Source organism: Alligator mississippiensis, chromosome 4, assembly GCF_030867095.1.
Source record: "Alligator mississippiensis isolate rAllMis1 chromosome 4, rAllMis1, whole genome shotgun sequence".
NCBI lineage: Eukaryota > Metazoa > Chordata > Crocodylia > Alligatoridae > Alligator > Alligator mississippiensis.
Genome location: NC_081827.1, coordinates 244167018 through 244192733, shown reverse-complemented (window position 1 = coordinate 244192733; position 25716 = coordinate 244167018). Strand labels below are relative to the sequence as shown.

At 47.3% G+C, this 25716-nt stretch overlaps 1 protein-coding gene across 2 annotated transcripts in view; it reads right to left on the bottom strand.

Annotated features, from left to right (window-relative positions):
• Positions 1–9210, bottom strand: part of HEG1 (heart development protein with EGF like domains 1) — an 80314-nt gene extending 71104 nt beyond the window's left edge. Inside the window, exon 1 of one of the 2 annotated variants that reach the window (XM_019480382.2) lies at positions 9008–9210. In XM_019480382.2, coding sequence (XP_019335927.1) covers positions 9008–9095 — 88 coding nt within the window. In that variant the 5' untranslated portion in view covers positions 9096–9210. The remainder of the gene's footprint in view (positions 1–9007) is intronic. The other variant, XM_014599304.3, reaches the window with a different exon arrangement.
• Positions 9211–25716: the final 16506 nt, after the last annotated feature.

The window sequence follows — 25716 nt, the reverse complement described above, 5'->3', positions numbered from 1 at the left end:
CATGCTGCAAATCCAGCATGACATCTACTCTCTGTCCCAGAGATGGCTGTGTAGGTCAAGTCAAGTATAAAGTTATTTTGGGGTCATGCAAAATTAAATATATTGCGTAAGCCTGACTGAGACATTTAGTCCATCTCAGACATATGGGCCTTGCTAGGTAGAGCCAGGCCTAGGCAACAGGCTGACATCGACCATCGGAAGCAAGGCAGTGTACAAACTTTATAACCTGCTAAATGAATGCTGCATGATTACAGCAGACCAGGCAGTGCTCAGTACAGCTAATTAATTGTTTCCACCGCTGAAGACATAATTGAGGCTGCAGGAGTGCAGTTGCTAAAACTATTGGGGAAATTAAACAAAATATGTCAAGACAGATGCTAGTGGGAGAATATCTTCATAACCATTCAAGCAGGCGAAACCGCAAGGTAAAATAAGTCACTCAAACGGTTTACAGCTCCCTTGCCTCCTACCCCTCCGCAAAAGGCTCAGTACAAAAATCTCACTTCAAATGATGAGTTTATGCAATCCACAGCAATTTACTGTAGCACTTAATCTCCAACTGAGATCAGATCTCTTGGAGCTAGCGTGGCCCATACTCAGCATTAGAGACGCTTTCTGTTCCAGAAAGCCAGCTAAATAAGCACGGCAGACCGAGGATGCTGCAGTCACTAATCTATTTAACTGATGGGGAGCTGAAGTCATGCAGGACCGAGACAATGCTGCACAGTAACTTTGCTCATGAGAGCTTCGGGATACCTTTTTCAACTGAAACTGCAGGAAGGGTTTTGGAAGACAGCAAAAAAAAATAATAATAACCAGGAGGCAGAATTTGGCTAGGACATCGCAATACGAAAAATGATATAGGATCTTTGCAGACATGTGGGGGTTGTCCTTTGCTCCCTCCCAAAGCTGTTGTGAGAAAAGTGCATTAACATTTGTGAGACTCTTCCTCAGTCTGATGAAGGGTGTTTGCACCCGAATGCTTGCAAAGAAGAATCTTTCCAACTATTTGAGTTAATCTATTAAAAGACCTGGGTTTTACCCAAAGAAACTTGTCTGCTTAATATCTGCAAGGTGTTACAGCAAAGGTTTTACTGGACATCTCAGCCAGACTGCCAAGTTATTTTTATACCTGGCTGGATACTCCTTGCATGAGGTTGCCCAACTATCCTGGCAAAGTGAATAATTATGAGGGCAGAATTTGACCCAACATCCTAGGAATTTGCATGAAAAACCCTAGAACGCTCCCATCCAGAATTCATTTTTACTCCGCTTAGGGACACACTCCTTTTTTTCTCCTCTTTCCTCCCCAATGCTCTGGGATCTCGTGGATGCTTTACAGCAGATGAAGTTTGAATTCAGGCAACAGCTTTGTTAACGGCTTGGAGAGGCTGAAGTTTATAGAGCTTCCTTTCCTCAGGGGACCTGCATTTTTCTAAGATTGTATTATTACTTGGGCTGGCTGCACAGCAACACAACATCATTTCCCTTTTGGGTGGAAAAGTTCTCTCCTTGTCCTCCAACTCTCATGATTTCAGCCCGAAAGGATGACCGTAACCCTTCTGCATAAGCAAAGAGCAATAAGGGAGCAAGTCCTCTTGCTGCAGCACCAAGGTGCAGCACGGGAGCATTAAAAAGCATACATCCATCTGTACACACGTGCATTGTATGTGCAGGAGGAGAGGGAAATATTGGGCACGACAATCATTTTCCACAAACTCTTCTGAGCTTTACTCAGAAGATGCTCGTGCTCCCTCTTTTTTCTGGCATCTATGAATGTGGTGGCCAATGAGTTTACCAGCATTCACAGGAGCAGGAAGCTATAAAGTGTATGTTACAAAATGCCTGTGGAAAGTGCATGTAGCAGTTGTGATCAGGAGTATTCCCTCTGGAAACCGGATTCGAGCTGGCTAGGGCAGCCAACCGGGAAAGAGAAAAACATCCCATCTGACCTCCGAGGCCAATCAGACATAAACAGCATCCTTCCAGGTTGAAGCCAAGCTTGCAGACTGAGAATTTTTTATGGGGCGAATATTTTTAACAAAGAAGGGATCTTTTCTCGGAGAATCCCAAGTAGCTGGGTAAACTGCCTTTAATACTCCTTTGGACCCCAAGACAGCATGACCGCAGTCTTAGTAAATGCCTCCATCTGGCCTTTGGGCATTTCACAGATGTCCGCCCTGCGTGTGTGTTATAAGAGTCGCTTAATGAAGTGGAGTAAATGAATTAACCAGGTGTGAATCTGCACATAAAGGTGCCTTACCTAAAAGGGGTGCAGAGCAGGGGGGAAAAAAGGCCTTAAAGGTTTCCAAATCCTATCAACCTCACTGCGAAACTCATCTCAGCAAAGAAAAAATAACCCCCCCTAAATGGGCTATCTGCTGTCTGCTCAAATTAGAGCACAGAAATGCGAGGATCCAAAAGATGCCGCTTTCCCATCTCCCAGCAATGTTTGCAGACCCGCACAACCTGTCTTTTTTATTTCACCTCATTTTTCAAATCAATGCATGTAATGACTTTGATAGGAAACTTGCCATTGTGGGTAATCGGCCCTTCGGCAGGGCTCTCGTTCGGACGTCTGACTCGGCGGAGAACAAGGAAAAATGCAATCGATCCTTACAAGGAAACCAGCAGAAAGACTAGGGATAGGTTTTCCACCTCACGGGCGCATTTCTGCTGCACGGACAGCTTTTGTTTGTTTGCCTGAGACTTTTTAAGGAAAGCTTTTTTCGCTGCATGGCAGACATGTTTCCTTGGGTAAATCTGATCTCTTTTATTACCGGAGGCAATCAATTATTTTGGGTTTCGACAAGCCATCGAGGGCCGTATGACAGGCAGCCAGGGGCAGATAAATATTAATTTTATAAAATTTTTAGGGGCCCCACGGGCCGGACAGAATGACCTGACGGGCCGCATCCGGCCCCCGGGCCACATTTTGCCCACCCCTGTATTAGACCGACTCAAATAGTTGGATAGATAGCTAATAAAAGAGATCAGATTTACCCAAAGAACCTCGTCTGTCCACGTCCTTAGACCAAGACAGCTACAACCGCCACCCTTTTTCACCATATTTCCTTTGTGTTTTCATTACCTCGTGCAAGTGTCTCGGCTCTATTTCATAAATAAAACGACTGCTGGCAAATTAAGCGCGGTTAGAGTCTCCGGCCTTCCTCTGAGTATGAGTAATAATCGCATCTTAATTTCAAATGGCACCGAACGCACGTTTCAGGCCTGCCTTGCCAGCATGGCTTTGAACTTTAATTATAGATTCATAGATTTTAAGGCCAGAAGGGAGGTTTATGATCGGACCTCGTGCACCGTGCAGGAGAAACAATCTGTGCTTGTTTGCAGGCAAATCTGCAAATTAACCTCTGGCTTCAAAGGGAAGAGCTAAACCCTCATGTGCAACTGGCTAGGGACTGTGTTTATATAAAACAAACAAATAAAAGACGGTTCATTAGTTAGCGGAGGAGCTCAAGGACCAGACTGATGGGCTACTCTTGTTTTCCAGTGCTCTCAAGAACCCTCTTTCCAAGAACGACTTGAAGCATCGCGGCTCTGAACAAGAGCTCTGACATTTGAGACGTCCGCAGCGAGTCCCAACCACCAAACGTCACCGTGTTCAGGCCAAAACCACAACCAAGCCTAAGTCATTTCACGCAGAGCCGTTTTTTCCGCTGCGTGTTGGGAAAACCCGGTCTTCCACCTTCAGTGTCAAGAGTAGCTCTGCACTTGCTTTGTGTCGTTCGAACCCCAAAGCCCTGCAGACAACAGCTCCTGCAACTCCTCGCCCATGTAGCAGAGATCAGACCCAACCGCAGCACAGAACGAGCCATCGCAAATAAAACCAACCTCACTGTTCACTAAGGAAAATGTGATCCTACAATTCAAGTCCAATGGAAGCTGAGGTGCTTTCTCTGGACTTGGCATGTTTCTAATCCGGTGCAGTGCAATCCAATTGAAGTTTACCCTGTGCCATTCCTGCAACGGTCCCACCACGCCTGGCAGGCCCCCCCGGGGAAGTGGGTGCTTAAGACACAAGCACCTCAGACTCAGGAGATCTGAGATCTAGTCTTGGCTCTGCCACAGATTTCCTGGTTTGACCTTTGATAAGTCACTTAATCTCTCTGGGTCTCGCTCCCTGACCCGCTAAATGAGAATAAATTCGCTACCTCCCAAAGGTGTTAAGAAGATAAATCCATAATAAATTATAAAGTGTCCATTAGGAGCCAGTACTAATGCCTAAATATGACATCAATCGGGCAGTAACAGCAAGAGGTAAAGTAAAAAAGTGACTGAGACCTTCAGCAGAGGAGAAGAGATGGGTGTCCCAGGCTTAAAATAGGTGCCCAAGGGGTCAGGGGAAGGAAACAAACTTCCAGCTAACCCATAGGACAGGCTAAATGCTATATACACACCTTGGTCTCATCAGTATTATTAATTTGTGCCCAAGTACAAATTACTGCACTGTACTGTACCATCAGTATTATTAATGTGTACCTAATTTGCACCTAAGGAACAGCCCCCAAGGAAACTCATCCACTGCCCTGTGCAAAAGCAGGATTACTGTCGCACCGGCAGCTTCTCTCTGAACACAGCTTCGATTAATGCGTGGCAAGAATAAACCTTTTCCCTTGTTTTTTCCAGCCACAAGAAAAAAAAACAACAAAAGCAACCTCCACAGCAAATGCAATTACCCTTCTTAAACTAAGCAGCGATTACTGCTTAGTTGGGATGATCTTAGGAAGTGTGCTGAACTCCTAAGCTTGTACGCAGAGGCGACAGCGCTAGCGCTGTGCGTCCGGGGTACAAAACTTGTGGCAGCTTCGGTCATGCTGGTTCTGTTCAGATATTTCCTCCCACTTCACACAGTGCCCCTTGCGACAGACCCGCTCCATAGCGAGCGTTAGGTGTCCTGTGTACACGAGTCTTTCGTTCTGGTGCCCAGACATGGGGCCTGGAAGCTCTGTTCCCTGCACCTGCGCAACGAATAGCCGTGTATACCAGAGCAGGATGCAAAATGCGATCAGAACGGCAGGGTTTTGCACCTGGGGTTTAGGCTCCCTAACGTGAAAGGTGATAAGGAATCAGGCTTGCAGACCCACGGGAATCATGAGATTCTCAATAACGATAAATGGGAGGGAGGCAGGAAGCCGTCTCCCCTTCTAACCCTTCTTCCTGCCCCAAAACTCCCCTTCTTCCTGCTCCTAAACTCATCCCTTCACCGCAGAGTGCTTCAGAAAGGGGGTGGTTTACAGAATGACACAAATGTCATGCTGGAAAGGACCTCAAGAGTTTATCTAAGTCCATCCCCTTGCACAGAAGTAGGATCAAGAATACTTAACCATCCATGACAGGTGTTTGTCTAACATGTTCTTAAAAATCTTCAGTGCAAGAGATGCCACAAGCTCCCTGGGTAGCTCCTTCCAGCATTTCACTACTCCTACAGTTAACAATGCTTTCCCTAATACCCAGCCTAAATTTTGGCTGCTGTAAATTAAGCTGATTTTTTCATAGCCCATTTCACACAGTTATTTCTTGGGTTCAGAACAAGCAGCGGCAAAGACACCCAAGGCAGCAAGTAGCCTGGAAAAGAGGGAGGGAGAAAAGGCCAGTTGATGAAAGAGGAGGCAGGCCCAAGGCTCCCATCACCTTGTCATCCAAATGCCTGACATGCCAAGGCAACGGGGACAACAGGGACGAAAAGAGGTAGAGCAGATGAGCCCAGCAGATTTGCAGAGCTGTGGGCCCAGCCAAGGCAGAAACCTGCACAGTCCCCAGGTGCGACCACTTGTCATCACTGTATTATAATAGCGCGGAAAGGCCACAAAACTAGGGATTCAAGACCCGCAGCACAAACCCAAAGCGAGAGGCAGTCCCTGTGCCAAAGAGCTTACAACTCAAAATCCATGAGACGGGCAGTACAAGAAGGGAAGTGTTTAGCCCTGCCTTACCGGTGGGAACTGGGAGGAATCAAGTGAGTTGACCAAGAGCAAACAGGACGTCTGAAGCAGAGCTGGGCCCTGAACCCCAACCTCTCCAATCCAAATGTAACTGCTTCACTACCTCCTTAGTACAGTGCGCTGCCAAAATAACACACATGCTTAAAAGAAAAAGAAAAAGGCAGCCTACAAATCCAACCACTGGTCCACCCTTTCACCTGGCTCTCAGCTCTACTTTTCCTGAATCCATCCTGCCTGGATTCAGCTTCTATCAGAAACAACAGATGAAGCACCTTGTTTTTGCAGCACTTTATTCACGCCACTACACAATCGCACACTGTCTTGGTGCAAAATGACCCATTACCAAGAACAGAGGCCAAGTCGAAGGTCAGGAGGACAGGGTAGTGCTGGAAAGCGGGGATCAGACCTGCCCACATTCAGCCTCATAGAAACCACCCTATTCACAGCTCCCTTTGACGAGCATCCGTGTTTAAGACTGAAAAGTCTCGCTGCACCCTCTGAACTCCTACTCGCTGCTGATACCATCTCCTTTCAAACGCTGCTGAGAAAGCAGTCTAACCTCAGAGCCATGTTACTTGCTGCAAGATTTAATCTGCATTTCCACATAGAGACAGTGCAGGGAGTTTACAAGAAATGCTTATTGTCAAGAACACAACAGGTCTCCAGTCTTTCAAAGCTTATCAAGAAGGTGGGCCAGACTAAAGTTAAAAGTGTCTGCATCTCAAACCTGAAATGACTCAGAAAGAAGATCACACCAGACAATTTATAGAACACAGAACAATCATCTGGATTGGCAAGCACATAATCTTAGCTACCATCTCGTGCACTTGGAAGTGTTAACACATAATGTAATTTATTATATTATGTGATATTACCAGCTTCCCAGCAGCTACCAGGCTATTTATCACCTCTCAGTCTTCCTTGCAGCGATGTCCCCAGTTCTCCCTGGGTTCGGATTCATATCATTCATCAGTAACTAGCAACCCTGTAGCACAGATACTATGGAGAACAGCAGCCTGGACAATTCCTGGGCTAGAACAGCAGATGTTCCCATTAAACCCATTTTATTTGAGGGCTTCTGGGCAGCTCTTTTTAGTTTTCAAACTTTAATGAATGAAATGCATTCCTACCCCAGCAGGATTACATAAAAATGATGCAGGACACATAGCTGAGATGAAATGATACATGTTTCCAACCACCTAGAAACAGAGGTGGTCCTTATCACATCACCTTGCAATCTATAATGGGTTTTATCCTCACAGCATCCCTGTCATCTCGGAAAGCTTTATCATTCCCTTTCTATAGACAGGGAACAGATGCTCCGACTACACCCATTTGCTCACGGCTACAAGGTGGCAGAGCTGAGACCAGAACTCAGGTCTTCTGAATCTGAATCAACCCCCCTCTCATCCACTAGGCTAGCCTTTTCCTTTCTTAGGCCATCTTAATGGCTTATGAGATTCATCGTTTTTCCCAGTTCTAGTCAATTCACCCAGATATATATTTCTGTTTTATATGCATATGTTCTATTAAAAAAGGACACATAGGGCACACTAACACAGGAAAAAATATGGTTTAAAAACTAGTTTTAATCTCACTTCCTGAAATTCTCTAAATACCACAATGCGATCGTCAGAAATTCTCCCCCCAGCAGATATTATTGGGTGAAATGGTTTTGCTTCTTTTAAACAGGTGGCCAGTCGGTCCCTTTCTAGTCCTAGAAACTAGGCAGCTATATTTACGACAGGCTAGATTCCTTTATACTTGAGATAGGAAGCCAGTGCCAGATTTCAAACATAAAGGAATGAATCACGCGCAGAATTAGGTGTTCACGTCGAAAAAATAAGCGATGCTGTACATGAAATAAAAATGATCTCCACTGTCCCCTCTGAAAAAATATCACCTATGGTGATTGCCTGTACAATAACCACGGGAGGTGTTTAGAGAGAGCACCAGTCTAGACAGTGCACATAGTAAGCGGATGCTGTGCAACTGCCCTGTGATTAATAAGATGATTTTACTACCTACTGTGACTAGTCTCCCCTTCTGCACAAATGCAACGGCAGCGCAGGGCAGAAGACATGGGTGTTTTTACCAGGATTATACTGACCCTATGTTTAGTTGCTATATGCCGGTGGCCAGCACGAAGCAGGGGCCAGGGCAAACCCAAACGGACACGATATCTGGGCGATATGTCCACAGAAAAATTCTTAGCGTACCTCCCAATTCCCTGCCTTAAAAGTTTTGCATTGTGCCTGGTAAAATATGCACCTTGGAACCCGGCTGCCAGGCGGGCGCTAACAAGACTCCTGAGCTCAGCTCTGTATTGGACCAGCTTTCCGGGCTGAAGTTTTGTTAGCTTCATCGTTTTCATTTTCACTCCAGTTTTAAAACCTGGAAGCCCTCCTAAAAAGTAGGCGTTAGACGTTTTAAAAAAACAAACCCGATTGCAATGGATTTTTTTTTTCTCCCCATCCGCGTCTGGGCACAAACCTTCATCTGCTTGGTCCCGCTACTAACCTACCATTAAAACGATTGACAAGGGACTTTGAAAGACGGATGGGAATCTCTTGCTGGAATCATTTCTGCAGCTAGCGTTTTGCTCGCCGCCTTCTGCATCCCCCCTCGGAAATCCAGCTCAACTCAATCGTCAGTAAAACCTGTAGGTATTTCTAACTCTTATCTTTTGAAAGCCTGAGCTTCATGGGGGGACTTTTTCCTTTCTTTCTTTCTTTTTTTTTTTTTTGCGGGTGGCTTTCAACCTCACGAGCCCACAGGCGCACCTTGCTTTGCTCCGCGGACTGGAAAAAGTTGGCGCACACAAAAAAGACCCCGATCCAATTTGCACATCCACATTTTTTTAAACCCCCAGGAGGAGAGGAGTGGATAGGAGAGGAGAGGAAAGGAGAGGATAGAAACCCAACTTCTGCCCCGGGGAAGGGGCTGCGCTCTGGGACGATTTGGGGGAGACGGGCTGCAGGGAGGGAAGGAGCCTGTGCTTGCCCCTCGCGAGCGCGGACCCGAGCATCCTCCCGCCGACTCACCGCGCTCCGGCCGCGGGGCCGCCGCCTCCAGCAGCAGCAGCAGCGGCGGCGGCAGGAGGAGCAGCAGCAGGAGCAGCAGCCCGGGCATGGTGCTGGCGGCGCTCAGCGGGCTGCCATGGCCCCGGGCAGGGGCGCCTCCCGGCCGGGCAGTCCGGCGGCCGCAGGCTCCTCCTCGCCTGACATCAGCGCCGCGGGCTCCGCCGGGGCGGGAACAGCCCGCAGCGCCTCCCCGCCCGGGCCCGGGGCTTCCCCGGCCGCCGCACCCCACGCCCACCCCCCACACCCCTTCCTCCTCCTCCCCCGACAGCCGGCCCGGCCCGCGCGCGGGGAGGCGGCGCCCGAGCCTGCACGGGCCGGGCTTGCGAGCGGCGGGCGGTGCTGCGGCTTCGGGGGCGCTCGGGAGCCGGCCCGGCCCGGGGAGAGGGGGGACCCGGCTTGGCCCCCACCCCACAAGGCTGCCCCTGCCTTGGGATGCTGGGGGGACCCGGTTTGTCCTCCCCTAAAGCTGCCCCTGCCTTGAGAGAGTGGGGGGACCTGGTTTGTCCTCCTCTAAAGCCATCACTGCCTTGGGATGCTGGGGGGGACCCGGTTTGTCCTCCCCTAAAGCTGCCCCTGCCCAGAGAGAGTGGGGGACCCAGTTTGTCCCCCCCCCCCGGGCTGTCCCTGCCTTGGGATACTGGGGGGACCCGGTTTGTCCTGCCCCAAGGCTTCCCCTGCCTTGAGAGAGTGGGGGACCCAGTTTGTCCTCTCCTGAGGCTGCCCCTGCCTTGAGAGAGTGAGGGGACCTGGTTTGTCCTCCTCTAAAGCCATCACTGCCTTGGGATGCTGGGGGGGACCCGGTTTGTCCTCCCCTAAAGCTGCCCCTGCCTTGAGAGAGTGGGGGGACCTGGTTTGTCCTCCTCTAAAGCCATCACTGCCTTGGGATGCTGGGGGGGACCCGGTTTGTCCTCCCCTAAAGCTGCCCCTGCCCAGAGAGAGTGGGGGACCCAGTTTGTCCCCCCCCCCGGGCTGTCCCTGCCTTGGGATACTGGGGGGACCCGGTTTGTCCTGCCCCAAGGCTTCCCCTGCCTTGAGAGGGTGGGGGACCCAGTTTGTCCTCTCCTGAGGCTGCCCCTGCCTTGAGAGAGTGGGGGGACCTGGTTTGTCCTCCTCTAAAGCCATCACTGCCTTGGGATGCTGGGGGGGACCCGGTTTGTCCTCCCCTAAAGCTGCCCCTGCCTTGAGAGAGTGGGGGGACCTGGTTTGTCCTCCCCTAAGGCTGCCCCTGCCCAGAGAGAGTGGGGGACCCAGTTTGTCCCCCCCCCCCGGGCTGTCCCTGCCTTGGGATACTGGGGGGACCCGGTTTGTCCTCCCCTAAAGCTGCCCCTGCCTTGGGATGCTGGGGGGACCTGGTTCATCCTGCCCCAAGGCTGCCCCTGCCTTGAGAGAGTGGGGGACCCAGTTTGTCCTCTCCTGAGGCTGCCCCTGTCTTCAGATACTGGAGGGGACCTGGTTTGTCCTCTCCTAAAGCCGTCACTGCCTTGGGATGCTGGGGGGGACCCAGTTTGTCCTCCCCTAAGGCTGCCCCTGTCTTGAGATACTGGAAGGGACCTGGTTTGTCCTCCTCTAAAGCCATCACTGCCTTGGGATACTGGGGGGACTCGGTCTGCCCTCCCCTAAGGCTGCCCCTGCCTTGTGAGAGTGGGGGGACCCAGTTTGCCCTCTCCTAAAGCCATCACTGCCTTGAGAGAGTGGGGGCTTCAGTGCAAAGCAGGGTTGAGAGGCCACGGACAGACTCAACCCACTCAGGGCACAAATGGGTAAATCGGTTGTTCATGGATTCATAGTGTCAGGCCAGAAGAGACCTCAGATGATCGTGGGGTCCAGCCCCTGGACGCTAATAGCTGGGGTAGGACTCGGTGCTCGTTCTTGTTGCATCGTACCTGATTGATTGTAGCCCGTTTCTCGGGTCTATCCAGGTCATTCTGCATCCTAGCCCTGCCCTCCAGTATCTATAGGGTGACTATCATAGAGGACAGTCTAGTTGTCCTCTGTCCTCTATCGATACCAGATGCCTTGATGTCCTCTATTTTTCTCTTGAAGGGAAAGGATCTCTTGGGATCCTTTCCAGGGTGTACTGTTAACAGCACTGTTAGGTGTGCAAACATGATTTAGAAGGTAAACCCAGAGACTGCAAATAGCATCTGACCTGTTCTTGACTACAGAAAAATAGAGGACGTAAAGGCATCCGGTTTCATATCAATAGAGGACAGACTAGCAGAAAACTGGAATGTCTGCTATGATGGCCACCCTACAATCTGCACCTCCGCCCAGCTCGCTGTCATCTGCCTTGGCAGTTACCAGACCACCTTCCTCCATTCAATAACCAAGCAGCCCATGAAGAGCAACCAAGCAATTCCTTATTTTTTTTTATCAAGGAAGGGTACATGGGTTTGGTTTTGACAAAAGGAAAAAAACCTGGCAGGTGGAGGACAGAACAGGGCTGCAAAAACTTCTTTCCCATTTAGACATTTTGTAAGGTTTGCTCTAACGTCCACTGCAACAGAATTTACACCAAGAACCTTCCAGGGACCAGTTGTTCATGACTTTGACCCTTTGATGCTCCCTGTATTCATCAATTCATAGATTGAAAGGCCAGAAGGGACCTCGGAAGATCACCGGGTCCAGCCCTCTGCACCAAGCAGGGAAGAGAACTGGGGGTCAGGGGACCCCAGCAAGGTGACCATCCAGTCTCCTCTTGAAGATTTCCATGGTAGGTGATTGCACCACCTTTGGAGGGAGCTTATTCTGGACACCCTGACTGTGAAGAAGTTTTTCCTAAGGTTGAGCCTGAATCGATCTTCCAGGAGCTTGTGGCCATTACTCCTGGTTTTCCCCTCAGGCGCCCTGGTGAACAATTGCTCCCTGAGCCCTTGATGTACTCCCCTCGGGCAGCGGTAAGCTGCTACCAGGTCCCCTCTCGGCCGCCTTTTCTTCAGGCTGAAGAGTCCCAGACCCCTCCGCCTTTCCTCGTATGGCTTGCTGCGTAAGACTCTGATCATATGGGTGGCTCTGATGGGGTGGTCTCAGGCAGATGCCAGGGGGCTGCCCTGACTAAGTAGACAATCTGTGACACATTGAATTCATGACATGTCACCGACAACTCGTGACATGTTGAATTCATGACATGACATGCCCTGGCACCCCACTGTGGTGTCTGCTCCAGTCGTGGTTTGCAGCCTGGCAGGGGCGGCTGCATGCCTAGTCAGGCAGAGCCGAGGGATCAATTGACTTCCCGGCTCATTGTTGCAGACCGGATTCCTTCTCCGCTCTTCATTCCCCCAGGTTCACCACCCTCTCTCCTTTTGAATAGTCTTGATGCTCCACTAATCTGGCCAGCCTCTATTCACAAAGCTCCTATTTCACAGCCCTGCAGATTTGCTTTTCAACTCAGGCCAGTGAAGTCCTATTTGCTTTTGCTTTGAATAATACAATCCTAGGTCCCTTGCATATGAGTAAAGCCTCTAGTTTATTTTTAACTGGAGGAAAGAATGTGTGTGGTTTTCTATGTGATGATGCACCTCCCTTTTCACAACTCTAGATCCACCCATGGACCTATCTTAAGGGCAGGAGCCAGAACTCAGACCTTCATCTTCCCAGCACTTCTGTACTGCTGAAGGAGCTTTTGGTGGGTACCTTTAAAAAGCCCTTTCCTTCTCTGTCTTCTAAGGGCAGTGGTGGAAAACACATCACTTCTGAGGGCTATTACAACTACGCTGGACAGGACACAAGACTGCATTATAGGAAGTCACCCTGGCATTGGCAAAGGAATGGACGGGGCATTCCTTTGCTATGCCAAAAGCCGCGATTCACAGCCAGGGCACCATAGAGTGTCTTGAGATCCTCTCCAGGGTGTCACAGGCTGCCACACAGTGTTAGCACTGGTAGGTGTGCAAACATGATTTAGAAGGTAAACCCAGAGACTTCAAATAGCATCTGACCTGTTGCAGGCTTTCTGAGTTCTTGACTACAGAAAAATTGCTCTATTTTTCCACAGTCAAAAAAGGAATGAAAGCTCAGAGCTGGCATTTTCTGACAGGTGCCTGTAGACTAATGAGGGGTGCCTTGAGCCTATAAAGTTTGAGAACCACTGACCTAGATACCTTGGTGTATTTCCATGATCTGCATAGACATTAAAGATCTCAATGCACTGGTTTGCTCTGGGGGTTTTGGCCAATTGCCCCTCCCAAGCAAACCCAGGACTGCACAGAATGCAATGAATTAATTGCCTACCATCTTCCACTCTAGTGATGACTGCATCCTAATGGTGCCTTAGGTAGAGGGTTTACTGGAATATGCTTATACAGGGGTAAAATAGTATCTAAAAAGGAATTGAATCCATTTATATTGCAGCATGTCCTGTCATCCCTCTGCAAGCAGCAGGAGATACTCAGACCTGGCAGGTCAGCTTCAGGTTGGAAGAGGGATCAGTGTATATCTGGGTATTTCCTTAGTGTAACTGGTTTATTTGCCCTAAGCACATTAATCTTTAAACAAAGCCCTTGTTCACAAACAGTTCGCAGGAGAAATCCCTTTCAGAAATCTCAGCCTCAAAACCAAACACTCAGTTCCCGGGAAGCACCTCTGCCCCACAAACAGAGACTAGAGAGACAGAAGAGAGAAGATATTTCTCTTGCTTCTTGCAACAGCTTCCCTCAAAAGAAGTAGGACAGTACATCTAGCAAGGAAGGTGCACTGAAATAAAAGGATTCAAGAGGAATTAAAGGAGTCATCTGGGGACCCATTCAATGCTATCAAAATACCATACTACTGGAGGGATGGTAACGCAACAACAATTGATTGGAAAAAGCATAATATTCTATTGACATTACAGGGGGCATAGAAGTAGTCAACACATACTTAATCCAGTTAGAATTGGGCCAAGACATGATACCAATCCCCCTCTGCCTGGCATGCTGTTAAATTCTTCCCCAAGCGCAAACACTCTCCAGGGGGCCAAATATTTTTAAACTAAAATAAATGTCATCATACAAGGGAGGGGGGTGCAATGGAACAGAGGTGTGGTCTGTTATATCAAACCACTGGAGATCCATCAAGTCGAGCATGAACTATAATGCTTCAAAAAGAGATCAAGAGTTGCTTCCATTGCACAATAAAGTGCCAGGACAAAAAGTGTCCTTCCTGGCTGATACAGTAGCCACCCCATTCTCTGAAGCATGGCATTTGATCACCTGCTGTTAGGTCCAAAATCTAATTCTCATTGAAGCTGCTCAGGAAATGCTCTTGGCCAGATCAGAGCCTTCCCGTACATCAATACAATTTTTTTTATTATTATTAATCATCTAGTTAAGTTAACCAGCACTATTTAAAATTCCAGCAGCAATATCCAACTCTGCAGCCTCTAGCAGTAGGGAATTTCACAGGCTGGCTGCATGTGTGTGAAAGATTTCCTTCTATTTGTGTTAAAATGACCTGCTATAAACTTCATCCTCCTCCTTGCATTGTGATTGTATACACAAAAGAACAGAGCAGTTTTTACAATGCTTTTTGTAACTATAACCACATAACTTACAGTCTCTTCTAAAGCTTTCTCCATTCATGTCTAAATAAAACTAGTGCAGGCAGCCTCTCCTTTTATGTAAACCTTGCAAATCCTCCAGCTCCAGGAACATGGAAGTGTAAGGAGCTTCCTGAGCGATCAAGTATGTTTACGCAGTCAACTGTTTATCCAAGAGGCTTCCCCAAAATCCCCACTTCAAACCTTGTCACACAAGCGCAAGGCACAAAACCAGGAACACCAAGAATACCCTCCAATATGCCAAAGCTGGGAAGACAAGGGCACTGCCAAAGTCCTGCCACTGCAGTAACAATGGCAGGGAAGGAATTGGATATTTGGAAGAGGCCATGCCCTATACCAGGGAAGGTCAAACATATGGCCCATGGGCTAAATCCAGCCCACGGAGCTGCTTTCTTGCTGGACTACTGGTGTGACTGGGGGGGAATGGCCTGCCACAGAGTGAAAATTGGTGGAAGGAGAGTGAGCAAGGGCTCACACAGCCCTGGTCGTCCTCTGCTCACTTCAGTCGCCACTGCCACAGCCAGGCCTCGCGTGGTGCTGGCACCCACTGCATGCCCCCTGATGCAGCTGGAGCCGGGGCTAGAGGCGCTTTGTGTCCATGCTCTGGTGCAGAGCCAGAGCCGCTTCCACTGTGGCAACTTCCTCGTGCCCCAGTCTGGATCTGGCCTGGGGCACAAAGTGAATGACATGCCAGCTTTACGCTACAAAAGGCTAGTAAAAGCCCCCACAGCCTGTGCCAGTCTTACCAGAGGGAAACATTTCTACTAACCCCAAATTTCAGTATGATGCTGAACAGAACAAAACCCTCTATGGCTAGGAATCTCTCAGTTACTTTTCCCTAGGGAGCGGGGGAAATATCAGACTTCCTTTACCTTTTACAAGGTGCAGTCGGTAGTGTCACGAAGGCAGGGTGACTGGTGCAAAGAGACTTGTGAGGGGTAGTAAAATAGTGAAAGCTATAGTGGAATCAGGTTTGCTGTTTGCAGTACAAGGCCCATGACAGCCCAGCAGATCTGCTTCCGTTCAACAGAGGACAGTGGTGCACATGTGCACTAGTCAGTGCATCACAAGGTGGCTGGTCTACTTTTCTGTCCTTTTGTAACATCTCTTTGCTCTGATGACTGCTGCACATGGGACAAACACTCTTCCATGAAGCTGTGCCCACTGACTCCTAATATGCCAGCCACCAGGGTTGTGTCTAATTCAAGAATACACAAGGTCACACGGTCTCCCCTGCATCTGTGCATCGCCTCACCTTACATCTGGCAACGGGCTCTGCAGATTCCTCATGCAGACTCTCTTGTACTCCTCAACATCTTCAACGAACCCAGCAACTTTGTAGCCTAGTACCATTAAAAAACATCACCAAACACCCCTCGCAAATTTGCCAAAATTAGGTCAGGCTATTAACCCATTCTCCACTCTGTTCACTGTTGACTTTTGATTCTCCCTGCTTTAATGCTTTGTTAAAATCAAGGGGCAGATCCAAAATATTGACCATTACAACATTATTGAGACACAGAAGCATGAACCATTCACAACCACGCTTCTCCTACTGCATGTGAGCGTCCGAATTCAGGACAAGCGTGACAGAGTGACTGCGCAACTGGGTGTGATTCTTACAGAGCAGGTGGATCACTACAAACACAAGGTAGGAAGCGGGACATCAATTTACTCTTTCAGCCTCCACCGGTTGTCCCATCCATTCTATACAGGATACCTTGTTTAAGCAAAGTAAACTTTCCCCTCGGCATAAAGAGGATATTAATACTTAGAGCTGAGGTACCGCGAGGTCTGACCCAAGGCACAATCAGAACGTATGGAATACTTTGATATTCCAGGGACGCAGTGTGAGAGCGTCACATTAATATTAGCCTGTCCAAAATACAGTGCATTTCTTTATGCTAAAGTTTCCATTTCTGCATTCAAAATAACACTGCCTGCCACAAAAAAACAAAACAAAACAACAACAAAATATTATACTTCTTATGCTTTGTGAAGTGCTTTTAGTTGCTGGAAAGAAAGGCTCCATAAAAAACAAATGATGCCTCATTATATCCCTTGAGGGATATACACATTTTACAGATGAGGAAACTGAGGAAGACAGCTAATGGGATTTGTCCACGGTTATCAGAACAGCTCAAGTTCGAACACAAGCCAGATAGATACGGCCCCGACATAAAATAGATGCAACTCCACTGATTTCAGAGGAGCTGGGCCCACTTACTCTCAAGTTGCCCTTGACAGCAGAGCCCATAACTCTGACTCTGCTGCTCTAACCCACCAGAAAGTGTTTGCTCCATTTATAATCCATTTAATTGTTTGCTGTTATTCCTGTGCTCTCTGAAGCTGTAAATCCAGCAAGGCAGGAGGCAAAATATCAAATGCTTTCCTACAAAAACCTCAATAAATTACTCCTACTGTTTTGCTCAACAGGCACGTTGAGAAGAAAATCAGAAACATGTGAATGCAAAATAAATGTTACTGTACAATAACGTTGGAGAATATTATGTCAATACGAAGCGTCTCAGCATCCCAATATGCATACATTGTCCACACATGCATTTAGCTGGACCATTACTGGGTTGTCACTGGTCTAATTTCAAGTTCAGAGAAATCAGAAGGTGCCTGAAGTGGGACCTGAAGTATCAATTCAAAGAAACAAAAGGGGATCAAAACTGAGCCCAAATTCCCTAGGCTGGAGCTGGATCAAAATCTTTCTAAAGCTCTAGGAGCAGGGAGACCAGATACATTCTTAATTTTTTTTTCAATTAAAAATAAAAGAAGCCTTGCAAATGCTGCTATAACAATACAGCACCACATGCCTATGAACACACAGGAAGTGGTTGCAAAGCCATTATAGAGCACGAGACGCACACAAAAAGCTGAGGTGCAGCCAAACACCAGGAAATGTTGAATTAAGGGTACTGTGCTGCCCTTGACCTCCTGGCATCCTGGTTAAGCTTAATATAGGTAGAGAAAAACAATAAAGGGAGGGGTGAGGTTTCAGGCTGCTCTGTGGCTCCATGGGATGTGCCCATACCACCTCGAGCGCGAGGAGCGTTGCAGATTTCCCTTCCACCATCCAGGATGCAATAATTAGCAGTGTGGTTTGCAGACCTTACCTCTTGCTAACCAGAACATAAAAGTACAACACTAACAAGCACACAATACAAACATCTGACACTTTTCCTGTGTCTTATTTTTTTGTCTTATTTCCAAACAGAGCTGTCACAGTATTAGCAAGTGCTTGAAATAAAAAAACACCAATATTCAGCAAGTTTCCTACTTCCCAAATTAAATGTTTCCCATGTCAAGTGTTTAATTGGTTGAGGTTTTGCTGCTGCTGTTGTACATTTAAAACTACTCTTTCTTTCCTTTTCCTCCGTGTTATTCCCCTTCTCTTCCGCTGCTTAGACAGCTGTATTACAAGTGGGTAATATTCACCATCCAAAGATGTTCCCAAGACTAACATCAGTGTTGCCAACTCTTGCAAATTTGTTAAGAGCTTTGCAAGATTTAGCATTTTTCTGTAAACCCAAGATGCATGAGTCATATGAATACATGAGCATGTCAGCTTTCCTCTCATCTTTTTTTTCCCCCCACCCCCAAATTGTACCCTTTGTGGTTCCAGAGAAAAGTTTGAAAATATGAATCAAAGTCAACGTGAAAACCCCAAAGCGGAAAGAAAATCAAAAAAGAACCCACTGTTAATTTTTAAAAAATATCTCATAATTTTGAGAGCCTCTCTCAGGACTCATGAATGCTTGGGATTGTCCATCACAAAGTAACAAGAGTCTTTGCTTCTCTATAGCAACCATGAAACAAGGGTTTCAAACCACTTGACACACATTAAGCACAAGTCAAGATAAGAAATGACTGCTCAGATCAAGCTGCTGGGATCTGTGGTTTTGGAGAACACCACAAATGGATTAAAAGATGCATACTGCTATTTGATCAGTGCCATGAAAACTAAACAGGGCTGCCCAATTCCTGTAGGATGATCCTGAACTGGCCGAAAGCTGTGCACTCCCGCATGAGTGCCACTTCACCACACCCTTCACTCTGGTGTGCACATCACAATCACTGTAGCATGCGAGGCCAACAGGCTGCTTCCTTTCTCTTTTTAGGAACGTCAATGAAGATGCTAAGTGCATGAACATATTAGCTACACAACATATTGCTTGTCCTCTACGGTAGAATGTAATTCCTTAGAAATGAGAGCTCTGGTGTGAACATTGCGGTTAGGAACTGTTAAAAAAACACTGACTTTCAAACTTTCCTCTATTAGGAAAGAGTTCTATTTTTTTTTTCAAATTAAAATTCATCCCTTTTTTGACCAGCTCTCCTCTAATTAGCATTTAAGAAAATTGATTTGCAAGTGTTTTGCAAGTATATGCTTTGAATTTACACTGGGCAAATGACTTATTTGCAGAAGGCCATCTCACCTTATGAAGAGAGTAAAAGCCAATGATCCCAGGAATTTTCATTTGAATTTTTGAACTTCTCTCTGTAAGCAGTCTTCAGCCAGCTCTGATTTGGATAGCGTGAGCAACTTCCAGCCATCTCAGGGCTGAACAAAAAAGTCTGTGCAGCAGAACTGTGAAACTATAAAAAGCAGCTTTAACCAAGACTTATGAGCAACATTTGGATTCAATAAAGGTACAGGTGCATTTCTTTCCAAGTTCATTTTTCAGTGATCACTGTGGCTGCATCGACAGTATAATGTTGCTTCCATTTGTGGCGAAAACCATCCGCTTCCTCACCACCAATGTGAATTCCGATGATTAAAAGTCATATCCCAAAGTTTCTGGAAGAAACTTCTCTCCCTCCCTCCCCCCACTCCACTCTATTTTCATGACAGTGACCTGGACTCCCACCCAGAAGCAGCTGCGTGCTCCAGCAAAAACAGGAACCCAGCGCCTTGCAAAGAGCCTGCACAGCACTGCAGCTACTTGCCGGTGTGGCAGCAAATACCAGGCTTGGAAATGGCCAACGCTAAAACTTTAAAGAATGCAGAGATTTAGGGAGGTTCCCTTATCCTGAGGAGAGAGTGGATCCAAGAGATAATTCCAGTCTAGAAGCATTGCCATTGTGCAGAGCCAAACAAGGCAGAGCTACGCACAGGGCTGATCTGGGGAAAGAGTTGCATTACAGAAGGTGGTGGAGGGTGCCACACTTCTGCCTGATCCAAACCTGATCCAGAGTCTGGGAGACTCATTTCTACAGATGGATATGGATCACGTGCAGGGCCTGCACATTCAATATGGTTCGTTTGCAAGCAAATTTTTCTCTTCCTAACTGTCAGACCTATAAAATCTCTTGGGACAGGAGTCAGGCTACATCCTTTCTGGCTCCTGCAGCTAAAACTTAGTTCCAAGTTCTGTTTTCTTTTCCATCAGTGTCAAACCAGGGTAACTCTGTTTAAACCAGTCCTTTGTTACTCATGGCGCCTGATCTAGAAGAGAAATCTCAGCTCATTGTCTCCTATCTGTATGCAAGCATGTAATGAAGGGGAGAGAGAAGGCAAAGGATGCAGAACCGACTGCTGTCCTTGCCACCAGCTTTCTCCTGCCTAATACCAGGAAAAAGGCCAAGCAGGAAGACATGTCTCTCATGTCCAGGCCATATCTTACCAGATATCCCAAATCTACGCCCAGGCTCACCTCCTTCCTGCCCCCTCGTAAGAGAACAGACACACCACCTGTTTAGTGCATTGGGATTAACCCAACATACATCTGCAAGAGCTTTCCATGTGGTAGATAGCTTTTACACCAACCAAGAGCTTGCTAGACCCAGGCCACATGGAGCAGCTCTATCAAATAAGCTGCACATGTATTCAAAGTCTAAGCGAAACTGTGCTTTAAAGCCCCTTCAAAGGCTAAAGTGGGCGAGCTCCTGGGATCTCTAATACAAGACAGTCCTTTTCAGGGCATGCTCCTGACTGCACAGATCAGGTGAGAGACTGGCTGTAGCCTCAACATCACCTGGCTCCATTTCTTTTTTCTTACCTGTCCTGCCCTCAGCATCAGAAAAAGGTCAACTCACGACACCATTGCAGCACAACAGAAGGCTGGAAAAACCCAGTTCATCCTCCCACAGCAGACCTGGTGGAAGAGGCACAGTGCTGTAGGGTGGCCAACTTTTTCCTGGGGTCTGACACACGAGACTCGTTCATGCAAATGCAGTAAAATGTACTTAGAGCCACATAACTTCTAGCCAGTCATTTACTGCCAGATTCTCTTCCCTGCTAAAGTATTATGGTCATTAAGACTATCAACTTTGAGCTTCCTACCGTGACTCGGGTCTCAGGGTTAGATGCATTTAAATCAGTGGGACCAGATGAGCTCCACCCAAGGATGCTGAAACAATTAGCCAATGTCATAGGAGAGCCACTGGCACGACTGTTTGAGCACTCATGGTGCTCAGGTGAGGTCCCTGAGGACTAGAAAAGGGCCAATGTGGTTCCTATTTTCAAGAAGGGGAAGAAGGAAGATCCAAGTAACTATAGACCGATTAGTCTCACTTCTTTCCTTGGAAAAACCCTTGAAAAAATTTTCAAGGATCACATTTGTAGGAGTCCAGCGAGTAATATAATGCTGAAGGGCAACCAGCATGGGTTTGTAGCAGGTAGATCCTGCCAGACTAACCATTTTTCTTTCTGTGACCAAGTCACTAAAAACTTAGATGCAGGAGTCAAGGTAGATGTCATCTACTTGGACTTTAAGAAGGCCTTTGACAGTTTCTCATCCTATTCTTCTAAGCAAATTGAACAGCCATGCCATAGACGAGTACACAGTCATGTGGGTGGGAAATTGGCTTAAGGGTCATACCCAGAGAGTGGTGGTGGACGGGTAGGCATTGACCTCAAAAGATGTGGGCAGTGAGGTCCCCCAGGGCTTGGTCCTTGGGCCGGTGCTGTTCAATATCTTCATCAGCAACCTGGGTGAGGGCGTGGAGAGCACTCTGTTCAAGTTCGCAGCTGACACCAAACTATGTGGTGAAGCAAACACACTGATGGGAAAAAATGAATCCAGGTGAACCTGGACAGGTTGGAGAATTGGGCAGAAAACAGTAGGATGCAATTCAACAAAGACAAGTGCAAGGTGCTGCACCTAGGCAGAGGGAATCACCAGCACACCTGTAGACTGGAGGATGAACTTCTCAGCAACACAGCGGCAGAAAGAGATCTCGGAGTCATTGTTAACTCCGAGATGAATATGAGTCGTCAATGTGACGAAGCAATTAGCAGAGCTAACCGCACTTTGTAGTGCATTAGTAGGTGCATCACAAACAGGTCCGGGGAGGTGATGCTCCCCCTCTATGCGGCACTGGTCAGGTAGCAGCTGGAGTACAGCATCCAGTTCTGGGCGTTGCACTTCAAGAGGGATGTGGGCAACCTTGAGAGGGTCCAGAGGAGGGCTACTCATATGTTTAGGGGCCTGCAGGAAAGGCCTTATGAGGAAAGGCTGAGGGACCTGGACCTTTTCAGCCTTTGAAAGAGAAGGCTGAGGGGGGATCTTGTGGCAGTATACAAATTCACCAGGGCACCCCTTGGGATAACCAGAAACAACATCCACAAGCTGATGGAGAGTAGGTTCAGGTTGCACATTAAAAAGAATTTCTTCACGGTGAGGGTGGCCAGAATCTGGAACGGGTTTCCAAGGGAGGGGGTGCTCTCCCTTACCCTGGGGTCTTCAAGAGGAGACTGGACAAGCATCTGGCTGGGGTCATATGACCCCAGCACTTTTTCCTGCCCAGGGCAGGGGGTCAGACTCGATGATCTTTTGAGGTCCCTTTAACCCTAGCACCTAGCATCTAAAACACTAGACTCCAAATTTAATCTCCAACAATGCACGACCGTTGCTTCAGAATATAAAAGAAACATATAGCTATTTGCCAAAGTGCTACCAAATAATAGCTTCATCTCTACTTCTTTTACCCAGGTAACCTCCATTCTGAGTAAAATCAAAGCACTAGGCCATATCAGCCCAACTAAAGCCATATCCTGTTTGAAGTACCCAAGAGGGGCTCAGGCAGACAAGGTTCCTTGGGTGAATTTGATATCTTTTATTAGACCAACCCAAATAGTAATTCTGGTCATTTCTGCCACTGCTTACCATACAGCAATTCAATAATTCTCATCTTCTATCCTTGGAGGCTTAAATTTGATGCTGCACCTCTAAAAACCAGGAAATAAAGACAATTTCCAAGTCTCAACTTCCAGCATGTTAATAATTGCTGTCTGGCAATAAACTGAACTTGAGACAGTGGGTCGAAAGATATCGCTTCATAGTCAAATAGCTCATATACTATCCAGAAGAGAATAAACTGTAGACTCTACCAAGCCATCCACTTTTCTTTAATACCATTTATTGTGGATGCTTGTTTTTTATCTGGTTTCCTCTATCACTGCTGTTACTAGTCTCTGGACTGCCCAACTGACTACTGCTGATGTATGTCATTAGGTACAGAAACTCCCCCCCCCCACACTAATTCAGGACTGACCGGGGGAATACTTAGTGTGAGAGAAAGAAGATGGCTTTGGAGGCAGAGATTTATAAGATGCCTGCTCTTGGGCCTATTCCAGGCTCAGACACAAAACTCTGGGTGTGACCATGGGCTGATTTTGCAAGGGCAGGCCCACGGACATCAATAGAGCTGCGACAATTTACAGCAGCTAAGGATCTGCCCTTTAATTCCACTGCCTAGGTGTAAAATGGCCACTCCTGCTTCTCCCCACTATGTCTGGACTGTTCGCATTGCAAGGTTTTGGAGGGTAGGGATTTGCCTCTTACTCTATGGGATAGCACAGAGCACAACAAGGCCCTGATCCAAGCAGGGCCTTTTAGGTGGTTTTATAACATGAATAAAACTTGGAGACAGCGGCTCTGCTGCATTTCGGTCTTGTTCTGCTAGCAGCAAAGAAGAATTGGGCAGAGAGGTTTTGGAACTGGACTCACCACAACACTACAAATGTACAGGTCAGTCTTCAAAATAAAGCAGGATCTAATTTGCAGTCTATACCTCCATTTAAATATTTGGGGGGGGGGGGGTGAATGACCTGTTAGACAACATTTTTAATTCATCAAAAGCTAAAATGAAAAAAAGGAGAGGGGAAAAAATATCTGCGAATTGAAAGCAAAATATTTCTTGAGAAGAGTGGAAGCATATGAGCCTCTGAAGCAGAAATACCAGGAAATTTTCTTAATGATATTAACCAAAGGATGCTTGTCTGGGAGTAGATAGCACAGATAAAGCTCAGAGCTGTGCTTCCAACTGAGCTGAAGGTTAAGTGTCCCCTTATGCAATCCGCGGAGTCCAGAGGCGCCAAGGGAGGTTACCAACCTACCGAGAGGTCGCTGCAGGGTGGGGAAGAGTAACACGTTCTCACCCACGCTCTTCCTTCCTGACAAGGCCCAGGGAAAAAAGTTGTTAATTTTATACCCTCGGTCATTTTTTTTTCAGAGGAGGGACACAAACTAATCTTACACAAGCTAATCTTACCACCACTCCTTTCATTTACTGACAAAATCACCTGATTTACATCAAGAGTTCGTGCTTCCTCCTGTGTTAGTCTGGTGCTCCTGGAAGGGGACAACACTTCTGGTGCATCTTCACCAATGTGTCTTCACTTCATCCTCCAAACCCCCCTGATTATCTTCACGTGGGTTTCTAATGGTATAACTCAACAAAATCATGCCTGATTTTCAATGACATTCATGCAAGCAGCACCTAGCGCCTGTGTAACTCAATGAGCTCATTTTTACTTGGGCTCTAAAGTGACATTAATTCCCATTGCTTCACAGGCAATAGCCAACAACACAGCGCATTGCTGTAGCCATTAACTCACCATCTATCACAGGGGTGGGCAAAATGCAGCCCGGGCGCCAGATGTGGCCCACCAGGCCATTTTATCTGGCCCACGGGGCCCCTAATATTAATTTTCTAAATTTTTTAATCTGCCCCTGGCTGCCTGTCATGCAGCCCTCGATGGCTTGCCAAAACTCAGTGAGCGGCCCTCCTCCCGAAATAATTGCCCGCCTCTGATCTACCAGGACCCCTCTACATGTTACATGTATTACACAATTGTTTAATTGCTCAATTAATTTAGACTGCTTACATGTGTAAAGTAACTATTCACACCATAAAAAGGTCCATCCAGTTATAAAGCTAGAGCTGGAAAATGTGCAATATCTTCATAGCTGGTTGCTACCCAGCTACGTAACACAAGTCTTTAGGTAGCAACCAGGTAATCAAAGATCAGCACATTCTTATTTCAAGCATTAAAACAGAAAAGTCGACCTAATTAAAAGGTCCAACAACTACAGAAAAACCACTCCCATCTGACATAATTATCTGCCTTTGCAAACATTCAGGCATGCAGAACCAAGTATGCTGACCTATCTAGATCAGGGGTCAGCAACCTTTTTTAGCAATAGCAGACCAAATTAACTCAGTTTAGCTCAAAGACAGGCCACCACTTTTGACCCGGCCACCTTTGCTTCTAGTCCTGCTGATTCAACACGCTGCATCCTCCCAAATGTCAGCATGGACCAGATGCACCCTGCCTGTGGGATGAATCCAGCCCATAGGCCATAGGTTGCCACCCCTGATCTACATCAAGGAGATCCATCATCCTTTGTGCTGCTTATACTGGTATAAGGTATGGAAAGCTTTGAGAGTTTGCTTTCAGAAGTGTCCTTCGGATCATTCCCTGTGAATTCTGGGTTTGATCCTCTGCAAAGCAGGCAGCTCACAGGTTTATAGATTGTACGACTAGAAGGGGCTTCAGAAGATCATCAGATCCAGCCCCCTGGACCAGGCAGGACAGGCAGCTGGGGTCAGGTGACCCCAGCAAGGTGACTGTCCAGTCTCCTCTTGCAGATGTCCAGCGTAGGTGATTGCACCACTTCTGGAGGGAGCTTATTCCACAGTCTGGACACCCCAACTGTTTTTTCCTAATGTTGAGCCTGAAACAGTCTTCCAGGAGTTTGTGGCCATTCCTCCTGGTTTTCCCCAAGGTTGCCCTAGTGAACAGCTGTTCACCGACCCTTGGATGTACTCCCCTGATGTAGCAGTCAGCTGCTATCAGATCCCCTCTCAGCCTTCTCTTCTTCAGGTTGAAGAG